At 38.6% G+C, this 12395-nt stretch overlaps 1 protein-coding gene across 1 annotated transcript in view; it reads left to right on the top strand.

Moving 5' to 3' along the window:
* Positions 1–12395, top strand: part of TMC1 (transmembrane channel-like 1) — a 189406-nt gene that overhangs the window by 138283 nt on the left and 38728 nt on the right. Inside the window, exon 14 of the mRNA XM_006894419.1 lies at positions 4745–4873. Within this exon, the coding sequence (XP_006894481.1) occupies positions 4745–4873 (129 nt within the window). The remainder of the gene's footprint in view (positions 1–4744; positions 4874–12395) is intronic.

The raw sequence follows: 12395 nt of genomic DNA, 5'->3' as shown, positions 1-12395 counted from the left end.
TATATTATATATAATATTGAGTATTAAAACTCAAGGCTTGAATTAGTTCATTTCCTTCAGCTTAAGATATACTGATTGAGTTTGGCTCCTTTGATTTTTCTGACTGTAGTTCTTTTCACATTTTCTCATAATACTTTGCTTTGTCTTCAAATCTTCAGCTCCTTAATTTCTTGATTTCTTTCCTTTGTTTTGGCTTATCATCCCTCTAGTGCAATATTCAGAGTCTCTTCTGACATAGATTTTGGTTTTTCTTCTCTTTGTAGTAAATCCCTGCATTCTTCCTTGATGATATTCTTGATATCCTCCCACAGCTCATGGAGCTGGAGATAGAATTGTAGAATTTTGTACAATCAAGATTTATTCATTGTAAATGAGTTTTATAAGAAATGTAAATTCAGGTTATACACATGGATTTCACCGATGGGATGCATAGGAATCATATTGATGACAACTGTGGAAAGAATCGCTGGAGAGATGCTCAATATCAGCTGTGAAAACTAGGCAGGTGCTGATTGTGGAACAGACCACCAACTACTTATAAGCAAGTTCAAGCTGAAGCTAAGGAAAATTAAATCATATCCACGGGAACCAAAATCGACTTTGAGTCTATCCCGCCTGAATTTCAAAACCATCTCAGGAAGAAGTCTGAGGTGTTGAACACTGATGAGTGAGTAAAGAGAATATTCATGCCAAAGAACAATTCTAGGATGTTGCTACTATTGATTAATTATCTCAATATTTAAATGCCAGTCAGTGGGCTGTATGCCAGAACTATTACAATTTACAAAAGTAGACTAGATTCCTATCTTCTTAGAAATTGCTATTTATTGGTTGAATAAAGGCATTAATTAAACAATTACACAAAGCTTGTGACTTTACAATGGCAGCAAAGCACTACAGGATGAAATACATAGTCCTCTGAAAACCAGTTACGGGGGAGCTTACCTTGCTCAGGGGAGAGAAGCCATCCTAAGTTGATGATATTTAGTGATGCAGGTGCAGGGAGCTCTGGTGGCCTACTGGTATGAAGCTGTGTCGCAATTCCAAAGTTACACAGTTCAAATCCCCTAGCTGCTTTGAGGGATAAGGATGGGCAATCTGGTAGCCTAGTGATAAGGAGCAGTCCTATCATCCCAAAGACAAGTAGTTGAATAGACCAGCTGCTCCACAGGAGAAGATCAGATCATCTCCTTTTATGCGATTAAGTGCCTCTGAAAACCCTTCCATGGTACATAACAACAACAGTACAAGATGAATGTGAAGCGGGGGCCGGAGGTGGTAAAAATGGTTATGTCATTAACAACTAGATACATTTGATGGTTTGAACCCACCTGGAGGTTACTGAAAGGTAGAGAACAATCTTCTTTTGATCGGTCACAGCCTTGGAAATCCAATGAAATGGTTGTATTCTACATACACGAGGCCATCATGAATCAGAATCAACTTTACTACAACCAACAGTCAAATAGGCAAAAGTCACACAAGTGAAACCACCGGGCCTTCACAGTCTTCACTACTTGCTTCTGGTTATTACCTCAAACCCTGCAGGTAGATATTATTTGAAAACCTCTCAAGTCACCTGAGCTCCTATTCTGACCTTTTGCTCAGCTCTCCTATGCCACCGTCAAGTGAGATGCCTGTGAGAAGCTCCCCAGGCTGGTGGATAGCTTGCCAGTGTAAACCTGGAAGTGGAAAAGCCACTTTCGGGCTCCCACTGACAAATAGGAAATAGGAAGAGAGAAATCCTTCCCTCCTCAACTTCTTTCAGAGGAATCCTGAGGCTTATTCTTCATCTAACACCTCAGCAGAGATAATGTTTTTCACACCCCTGGTCAAAGATCTCATCTGTTCCTATCCTTCCAATCTCCTCTCCTGTTCCATGAGGTCATTCCCAGAATGTGTTGCGTGCCCACAGGCCCTTGTCTGCTCTACACAGGCAGCTGTGAGTTAGAAGACTCTTCTGGAGAGTTACTAACAACAACAATACTAGGACAATGTTAACTTTTTTTTTGTAAATTTATGCTTTTAAATTTAATAGCTCTTTTCTTTTATTATAGTCATCTGATTGTTAACATCTGTTTTTGACAGATGGTATGCACTTGCCATTTACAATAGTGGCAGTTATCCTTTTTAAATGAAGCATATTCAAGTTTATGAAATATTGTAGAAAAAGCGTTTCAGATAGTACTTAGACATGGCAACAATAAAAAAAAAAGTTGCACATAACTACCAAGAGGTTATGATCATCATTCTGAAATATGAGGGTGAAAATGAACTTGCAGGCTGTTAATCAAATGGTCCTATTTCCCAGAAGGTATATTTCTCACTATGTATTTCACAGGGAGGATCTGTAAGTAGCTAGACATAAAAATAAAAAAGATTTCTCACATTGTAAGAGAGCATTAGTATTTCTGGCAAAATACGTTTTGTTAGATGCTCAATGTCTTACGTCTTATTACATGAATTATTAATAAGAGATAAGTAGAGAGGAGTAGATGTAAACTCTTAGAGTTGAAATGTTTATTTGTATGTCTATCTTTGTATTTAGTGTCTGTTGTTATTATGTAAGTTTCTTGAGGCAAAGTCACCATTCTCTTTAACTCACTGCACATACCTGTGGGCACTTAAGTAATCCATTTCTAATTTTCTAGGAATTTTATATGCATATACACGCTAATTATGCATACATGTATATGTACATAATTAAAAAAATATTGGTTTGCTTACAAAGTTCATATAGATTATATTTCACACTACCCTTCATTCATATTGTGCTTCATATAACCATTCCCGTTTATTATATTTTATAAAATTAATCAACATTGAACTATGCCCACCACTAGCCTGTCTTTCCAGATTCCCACAGGATCTTTTCCATTTCTTTACCCATCTTTCTCTCCTCCCATCAAATTGTGTGACCCAATGATTTTTTCTCCCTTCTGATCCTCACCCCTCCGCTCCTACCCTTCCCTTCTTGGATCCTCATACACGTTTTACCAGTTATTTTTCTATTTCTAAAATAATGGTTTATACAGTATTTGTCCTTATGAGAATTGAGTTAGTTGGATGAGCATAATGCTTTCTAGTCCCTCCCAAGTTATGTAGTAATTTACAAAACTGTTGCTCCTGAGTGCTGCATAGTATTCTACCATGTGAATGTATGACAATTTCTCAGTCCTTTCAATTACGGTTGGACATTTGGGCTGTTTCGATGTTCTTACAATAGTGAATAACACTTCTATAAATATTGATGTACATATATCCGTTTGCACATATCTTTTAAAACAAGTAAGGTCATATCATATTTGATTTTTTTCCTATAAAAAGCATTTTCTATATTGTTGCTGTGTGTCACTGACTAACTAACTAGAGCTATCCCTCCAGTGAGTTTCAGAGACAATAAAATGGCTAGGAGGAGATTGCCCATCCTTCTTCCACCAAGCTTCTACTGGATTCAAACCAACAGCCTTTGAGATTGCAGTGCAGCTTCTTATCACTAAGCCACAAAAACTCCCTAATTTTATAAGAGTAGCGCAGGAGGGGAAAGCCCTCAATGAGGTGGATTGATTCAGTGACTGGGGTAATCGAGATGGGAGTGTCAGAGACAGTGCGATTGGCACAGGACAGAGCAGAGTTTAGGGCTGTTGTACATAGGGTCGCTATGAGTCGCAGGCGACTCGACGGCACATAACAACAGCAACAACATAAAATTATAATATTTTATAAACACTTTTATCAAGGTACACTTCACATACCATAAAGTTCTTCTTTTTAAAGCATTCAGTGGCTTTTGTTTATTCAGATAGCAGTATGCCCATCACAACACTAGTGCTTTTTCCCCCCAAGAATTCACAATACTTCTTTGTGAACTCTATGTTTATTCAATTCATCTTTTCCTGAAAACACACATTGGAAGTGTTCTCAATTTTCATCTGGAAGAAGGAATGCTTCCATTGTGTACATAAATGTGTGCCCTTGGGTGTCTTGCTGTAGGATCAATTTCTAGAAGTGGACTTCTTCCATGCTTAAGTCATTACAAATTTCTCCTAAAGGCCTGTGACAGTTCAGCTTCCCCTGTAGTTATGACAGGGCCTACTTCACCATGCTTTCATCATGTTAGTGCAGATAAGCCCGGATTTTTAAATTGTTACCACTCTCTGAAGAAAACTCATTGCTAACATTCATCTTACTTTTATATGTGAGTTTAATTTTCTCATTGTTTTAATTTATTGTATATTCTGTGAATTTCTTATTCAGGACTTTTTTTCATCCTCCCACATCCCTCATTAGATTGTCTATATATTTTGTACTGATTTGTAGAAAGTATTTTGAATGTTAGAAATATTAATGCTGTATCAACTGTCTCAGATATTTTAACTGTTTTCTTCAACTTTCCTTTTTCGGTCTTTTGATTCTCTAAGTAGTGTTCTTTGTCAGATAAAACTGTTAAAGTTTTACATGGCTCAGTATTTTCTTATGTAGTTTTGATTCAAGTGGGAAGGTTATAAAAATTTATCAGTAAAAATAAGGCTTCTGACCCAGGAATTGGAAATAATACGTTTTGGTTAATAAAAACAAAGTCTTTTTCATTGTTTCAGATGCTTTTGCTATGTCCTAGTAAGTTCTTCAACCTTAACTGCCGTCTTCAAACTTACTATTTTTAGGAACTTGAGACACTTGGTGCCAGTACTGAGACACTTTGAGTTAAGAAATGCGTGTTTTAATAGAAGCCCCATTTCCACAGGAATTTGTGCGGCTGACTGTTTCTGATGTTCTGACCACCTACGTCACGATCCTCATCGGGGATTTCCTCAGGGCTTGTTTTGTTCGGTTTTGCAACTATTGCTGGTGCTGGGATTTGGAATATGGATACGTAAGTATGTTCATTTTTGTCTTACAGAATTATTCCTTTGGGGTCTATCCTTTAAACATACTAGCAGGAAGGAGAAGAATGAAGTCTATTTTTTTTCAGACATCAATAATTGAAGACTGATGAGCGCAGTTATAATGCAGTGAAGGTCAGAAGTCTTCCAGCGTTCTGATAACATCAGCACAGGGGCTAAATCAATGGACCTCAACCTGTCAGTTAAAGTGTTGAACTCAGGAAATTTGGGACCCACACTCAGCTTCTTTCCCATGCATCTTGTTAGCATTTCTAGGGACGATGCAAGATGGAGATTATTAGCTGCACACTAAGTTAATTCCTTTGACCCTCTCAAAAAAAAAACTACTGGGAAATTATGATCTATCAAGTCACTGAGTAGTATATTGGGTGATAAAAAAAAGTCAATAAATATGGTCCTTGCTGTGTCAAGCATTTAAAAGTGCGGCAGAAATAACAGCAAGAGGTTTGTAAATACCCCAGAAGGCCCTTGGTGATTTGCTAATCAGAGTTCTGACAAGTCTTGGGGCTGAGTTCTGGTAGGGCTGGATTCCTTTCTTGTGTTCATGGCTCATTTTTCTTTGGACTCCAACATCATTGACTCCAGTGCCACCTCCCCCTCTGTGCTCAACCCCAGGATCTTCCCAAAGTTTAATGACAGTGGTGGAGTAAACTTCACCCTGCGGTCTAACACATCCCTTTTCCTTTTTTTGCAAATGAATCGAAATCCTCTTATCTCAGAGAATTATCTTCTGAGTTGGACTAATAACTACTCATTTGCCTACAATCCCTCAAAAGCTTCCTGAGCACTTAGGTCATGCTTGAAAATTGATTATTTTTCTGTTCTGTATCATCAAGTGCAAACTTATTCATGGTTGACCCTCTAGTGAATCTTCAAAGGCAGAATATCATACGGGATATTGCCCATCTTTCTCTCATGGAACAGCTGGTGAATTCAAACCATGTGCCTTTGGGTTGGCCCCACAACTCCTTATTAGTAAGCAATACCAGAACTTAAAATCTAGAAACATCACTATCCTATATGATCTTTCTTCCTCCTTGAGTTCATCTCTCATCTCTCCCTGTTTGTTAAGCATAAAACATTAGTTTCTTTGAAGCTCAATCAAGATGAGCCTTATCTTTGCACTCACTGCTTCTGGAGGAACTCTGGTGGCATTACGGTTAAGGCATTCAGCTGCTGATCAGAAGACTGGAACTTTAAACTCAGCAGCCACGCCATGGGAGAAAGACAAGGCAGTCTGCTTTTGAAAAGACTATGGCCTTGGACACCCCATGAGCAGTTTTACCCTGTCCTATGGGGTGGTTATGAGTTGGAATTGACTCAGTAACAGTGAATTTTCCTTTTCTCTGGTTTTTCTACAGTGTTGCTGCTCTAGAATTGGACATGGTCAAGTCTTGTCATCAAAGTCCCAGCTAATGTCATTTCCTTAGAGGTCTTCTCCAACTATTGCATACTCTCCATTTTAATGTATGCTTTATTTTCTTCACAAGGCATCCTATTTAGTGGTTCCTTTTCCCTAGGTTTTACATTTCTTTGTGTGTTTCCCTTTATTACAAAGTAAAGCCTATAAAAGCATCGGCTTTGGCCTCTATACTTTCTCCTTTGATTAACCATTGTGATATTATGTCAGTATTATTAGGGCTGCAGAGCCCTTTCCTTCCTTTCCTAGAATGGCCACCGAAACGATCCAATCACAGGCAGCAGCAGCTGTGGCTGTTTGTCTGCCAAGGATGCGAAATATTTCTACCTCCTTTCCCAGAAATAGTAATCTAAGACCTCCACCCACTGCCCACTTCCCTACCTTGTAAAAAACATCTGTGAGCCTCCCCTTCTCCAAGTTCCTTGTAAGAGACCATAAAACCCCTCTCTAACTTTTAGTGGGGCCTGGTTTTCTCCTTAAAATCCAGCCCAGCAGTTTCTTCTCAATGAACTGTATTTCTTGGCCTGATCTGGGTTCTGTGCTTCCTCGATGACCATACAAGTAAGTGCCAACCAACTAACTGAGAAGGAACATTGGTGGTGCAGGGAATTATGTATCGCACAACCATCTGAAAGGTCAGCAGTGTGGATGCTTGGCGACTCAGTGAGTTGGGGTAGACTCGAGGGCCGCTGGAAGTGGGTAACTGACTGAGCATTGACCTTTTACATCATAGCATCACCAAGGCTTCTGTTGGTGAATTCTGCCTTCCTCAGGGCTGTGCCAGCGGAATCCGTTCCAGCTTAAGGTTTTTGAACCAATGTTTGTGTTGTTTATCCCAGTGGAGGCGGATTCTTCTGATATGCCTCCTCCTTGTCAGGGCCTCTCAGCTCTGAATAGTTCTGCACTCAAAGTTTTCAAGATTCCAGGTGAGATTGACTGCTTGGTAATCTGACTTTGAGATCATCACATTTATTAGGTCATTTCTCTTATACTCACTGAAAGTGCCTCCTCAGACAAGCTGAAGGCAGTTAGGTAATGCTCTTTGGTGAAGAGGGTGAGGTAATGCTATAGATCCAGGATGCTGCTGCACTGTTTTCCTTCCCCCATGTGAGGTATTCAGCTGGCTCACTGTCATTTCTATTTCCCTTGCCTGATTCAGCTCTTCTGAGGCAGACATTAAAAAAATGCCATTTTTTTTTCTTAGACCATGGCTTGGCTTTTGCTTGCCTTTTTTCCCTTGCTGTTTTCTTCCTAAGTGGTTGAAATTTTGCTGCAAATATGAAGTCAATATCACATGATCTGGATGCATAAAAGCTGTAATTAAATTACTGTAATTTATTATTTATTGAGTGCTGACAGTGCTCTTGGGTTAGTACAAAAAACAGTAGAAAAGAAATGAGTTCCTGTTTTAGATCATAGAGAAAGAATTTTCTTCCATGGTACCTTTGGAAGACTGGAGAGAAGATCCTCATCACAATAGATTTTAAAATATTAACATCAGAAGATGGATCTTTGATGTGGAGCCTATTATTATTGACCCATTAAGAGAAAAGCTTACACAGTCGAGTGCTTAATTGGTACAAAAGCATTATTAATAGTAGATGTAATTCTGAGAAGCTGCAAACTTGGGCCTGCAGGCTAGATATAGATATTTAGTATAACTGAGTAGACCACACACACATCCACCACCACCGTCGACACACACACAGAGGGCAGAGAGCGTAAATGTAACATGTGCCAATCCATCTTGTTGAAAGGTCTTCCTATTATTTTGCTCATCCTTGGTGGATTCAAACCATTTTGTATCTATTATTCAGTTATGCCGTAAATGCTGTAAATTAGGTTAGATCATTCCCTCTTTATAGTAAACTGAGGCTTAGAATATTCTGATTGGCTAAATAATACATAATTGGTCAGTGTTGGAGCTAAAATTCAAATTCATGTCTGCCTGGGTGCAAAACCATCAACCAGATTCCTAATATGTTTATTCCTTACATATAATGCTTAACCCTAGAAATTTCTGTCAAGATGCCTAGACATGACCAATAAAGAAGTCAACCTGTGGATTGTGCAACTCAGGTTACTTGTAGCAGAATGAGGTTAGTAGGAAGTGCTGAGATATAGAGTCAGAAGATAAACTTGTTTGTAGTTAGAAATGTGGAAATACCATGTAAATATTAAGGAGGCATTAGAAAAAGTCCTAGATAGCCATGGGTATCCAATGAGAGATTGAGAACACAGGATGGAACAGCACAAAATGCCTTTAATATTTTACTTAAATCTGTGGAGAGAATTTTCAATTAGTAGCTTACATTCTCCATCTCAATTAACATTGTGTGTGAAATGAGAATTTGACCTTGGGGGAGTGGTTCACCAATTGCACCTTGTGTCAGAATATCCAGGAGAGTCTGTGAAAATTATTCAGTTCACTAGGAGTGGGATCCGTGCTTTTGCTTAGTTGCCAAGTTCTCAGTATTGCTGCTGTTTCTGATTGTTTCTGATCTTGTGTCCACACTTGAGAACCTCTGCCTTAAAGCCACAGTCCAGGCCAGCTGCCAGAGATATATAGTGATTCCAGATGTGAGAAATGCGATTTGTGTGAAGATCAGGCAGGTCATTGCAATGACAGAATTCTCCCTGAGATCCTGAATGGCATTTCATGATGTCCATAGATTGACAATATGCCCTAAATTACTAAATGCACAGCATTAGAATATTCCCAGGCTTTTTAAGTCCAGTGAGGACTGTATGCCCTTCCATTGAGTGGATAACTGACTAGATCATCACAAACAAAGGTCCAAAAATAAAACAAGATCATGAGCCTCAGCCTGAATTCAAGCAGGCTCTGCTGTTTCTTACCCCTAGCAATCTTGTTAGGGATGAATGGCCTTTAGTGCAGGAGCTCTGATGGCTTAGTGGTAAGGAGTTGCACTGCCAACTCAAAGTAACACAGTTTAAATCCACCAACTGCTCTGCAGGAGAAAGGTGGACAGTCTTTTCCCACGAGATTTACGGTCTCTGAAAACCCTGCAGAGTGTCAGCTGGGAGTTTATTCTCACTCAATGGAAGGGCAAAAGTCTTTAGTGCACTAATTGCACAAATTCTATTAAAATAATCTCATTATCTCAAGTTTCTAGAGAGTATGTTTTGTATTTTCTTTTACCTTTAAGCTTTTTTTATTTTAAAGGCAATTAAAGTAGTATATTACACATTTCTTTACACTTACATCCTTAAAACATTACTTTAAAAATTGTTGTTAACTACTAGTCATGGCAGTACATCTGCCACAATTTGAAGCATTTTTAGAGAGTGCTCTGGTGGACTATTGGGTAAGGATTTGCATTGCCAGTTCAAAGCCAAGCTGTTCAAATCCATCAGCTTCTCTGAGAGAAAAAGATGGGAAACCTCCCATCCTATTTACAGTTTCTGAAAATCCACTGGAGGGTAGGTTCTGACTCAACATCAATGAGTTTAATTAATCTCATATGCTTAAAAAACTATCACTGCCTATATACATATTTTATTGTTATTATATTTCAAACATGCAACCAGGGTGCACTAATAATAATTAGTTATATTATAATAGGTAATTATAATAGTTAATTATAATTAGACAGGAACGAAAAAGTTGTGAAGAGAGAAGAAGAATCAGTAGGAAAACAAGGGCTTGGCAACAAAGATGAGTCTGGAGATAGGAATGATAGAATTTTCTACAGTCAATGATTTATTCATTGCAAATACCTTTTATAAGAAACCTAAACAATGACTTTGCCTTTGGACTTTACCTGATGGTCTGCACAGGAACCAGATTGATTACATTTGCAGAAAGAATTGTTGGAGAAGCTCAATAGCAGCAGCTAAAACTAGGCCAGGTGCTGATTGTGGAACAGACCATCAAATACTGTTATGCAAGTCCATACTTTAGCTAAAAAAAAAAAATGAAATCAAATCCACTACAACCAGAATTTGACCTTGAGTTTATACCACCTAAATTCAAGTACCAACTCAGGGACAGATTTGAGGTCTTGAACACTAATGAGCAAAGGCCAGATGAGCTGTGAGAGGATATCAAGTGTATTATCCATGAAGAATGCAAAAATGTTATTACAAAGGTATAAGAGGAAGAAAAGATCAAGATGGATGTCAGAAGACACGCTGGATGTTGCTCTAGAATACTGAGAAGCTAAAGCAAAGGGAAGAGATCAAGATATTAAGGAGCTGAGCAGAAGATTTCAAAGGGCAGTTTGAGAAGACAAAGTGTATTATAATGAAATGGGCAAAGAGCTAGAGTCAGAAAATCAAAGGGGTTGAACTCGCTCAGCATTTCTTAAGCTGAAGGAATTGAAGAACAAATTTAAGCCTTGAGTGGTAATACTTAAGGATGCTAGGGGCAGAATAGTGGAAGATCCAGAAAGTATTAAAGGAAGAAGAAAGTAGAATCTGATACTGAAAAAAAAAAACCCCAAACACCCAAAAATCCAAAAAAAAAACCCAGAATCATTGTAACAAAAAGAATTGGCTGACACAGAAGAATTTCACGAAACAACATATGATCAAGAGGCAATGGTGATGAAGGAGGAAGTCCAAGCTACTCTGAAGGACTTGGCAAAAAAACAAGGCTGCAGGAATTGATGGCATACAAATTGACCTATTTCAATGGACAGATGCTTCCCTGGAAGAGCTGACAAGGTTATACGAGAACTCTGGAGGCCAATTACCTAGCCAACTGTCTAGAAGAGAGCCATATTTCCCATTCCAAAAATAGGTGATCCAACAGAGTGTGAAAATTATCAAGCAGTATCACTAATATGTCACACAATCAATATACTACTGAAGATTAAACAAAAACTACAGAAACAGTACTTGACAGAGAACTACCAGAAATATAAGTTAGGTTTAGAAGAGGCTGTGGCATTAGGGACATCATTGCCAATATCAGATGAATCTTGGCTGAAAGCAGGGAGTGTCAGAGGTATGTCTGTATTCATTGAAAAGCAAAGGCTATGTAGATTACAACAAATTTTGACTAACCTTGAGAAGAATGGGAATCCCAGAACACATAATTGTACTTATGTGAAATCTGTATTTGGACCAGGAAGCAGTCCTCAGAACAGAGAAAGGAGAAACTTCATGGTGTAGGAAAGGTGTGCATCAGGGATGAATCCTGTCTCCATATTTTTTCAGTCTGCATGCAGAACAGATCATTTAAGAAGCTGTACTTTATGAGGAAGAATGTGACATAAGGATTGGAGGAAGATTCATCAACAACCTACATTATGCAGATGATACAACCCTGTGGAAACTGAAGAGAGACTAAAGAAATTGTTGCAGAAGGTCAAGGGCTGTAGTCTGCAACATAGATGTATTGAAGCTCAACATCAAGAAAATTATTCTCAGCATTGATCTTATTGGCAGCACCACGGTAGACAGAGATTGAGATTATTAACAATTTCAGCTTGCTTGGTTCCACAATCAACATTCTTAACACCAGCAGTCAGGAAATCAAAAGACAAATTTCATTAAGAAGGTCTACTATCAGGGACCTCACCAGAGTGCAAAAGGGCAAGGATTTAATTCTACAGACTAAGGTGTGCCTGATCCAGGCCATGGTTTTAAAAATTACTTGCTATTGCATCAAAGAGCTGGACAATGACCAAAGAAAACAGAAGAATTGATGGCTTTGAGTTATAGTGTTAGAAAAGAATTTTGAACATACCATGGACTGCCAAGAAAAGTAACAAGTCTGTCCTGGAGGGAGTGAAAACAAGCTGCTCCTTGAAGGCAAGGATTTTGAGGTTCTGTCTCACATACTTTGTGCATGTTACCAAGAGGGATCAGTCCTTGGAGAAAGATACCATGTCTGGAAGGGTTGAAGAACAGCATGAAAGAGGAAATCCTTGGATGAGTTGTATTAACACAGTAACTGAGGTGTTGAGGGGTAAATATGCTAGAGGTAGTGAGATTGGTTCAGGATAGACAAGATTCAGAATTATTGTGCATAGCTCTGAGGGTCATTATGAGTCATAGTAGACTCAACTGCACACACCAACAACAACTACATGTATATATAT

Source organism: Elephantulus edwardii, unplaced genomic scaffold (assembly GCF_000299155.1).
Source record: "Elephantulus edwardii isolate Elephantulus edwardi_28Jun2011 unplaced genomic scaffold, EleEdw1.0 scaffold00141, whole genome shotgun sequence".
Taxonomy (NCBI): domain Eukaryota; kingdom Metazoa; phylum Chordata; class Mammalia; order Macroscelidea; family Macroscelididae; genus Elephantulus; species Elephantulus edwardii.
Note: the sequence above shows the minus strand (reverse complement) of the source record. Positions and strands in the feature narration are given on the sequence as shown.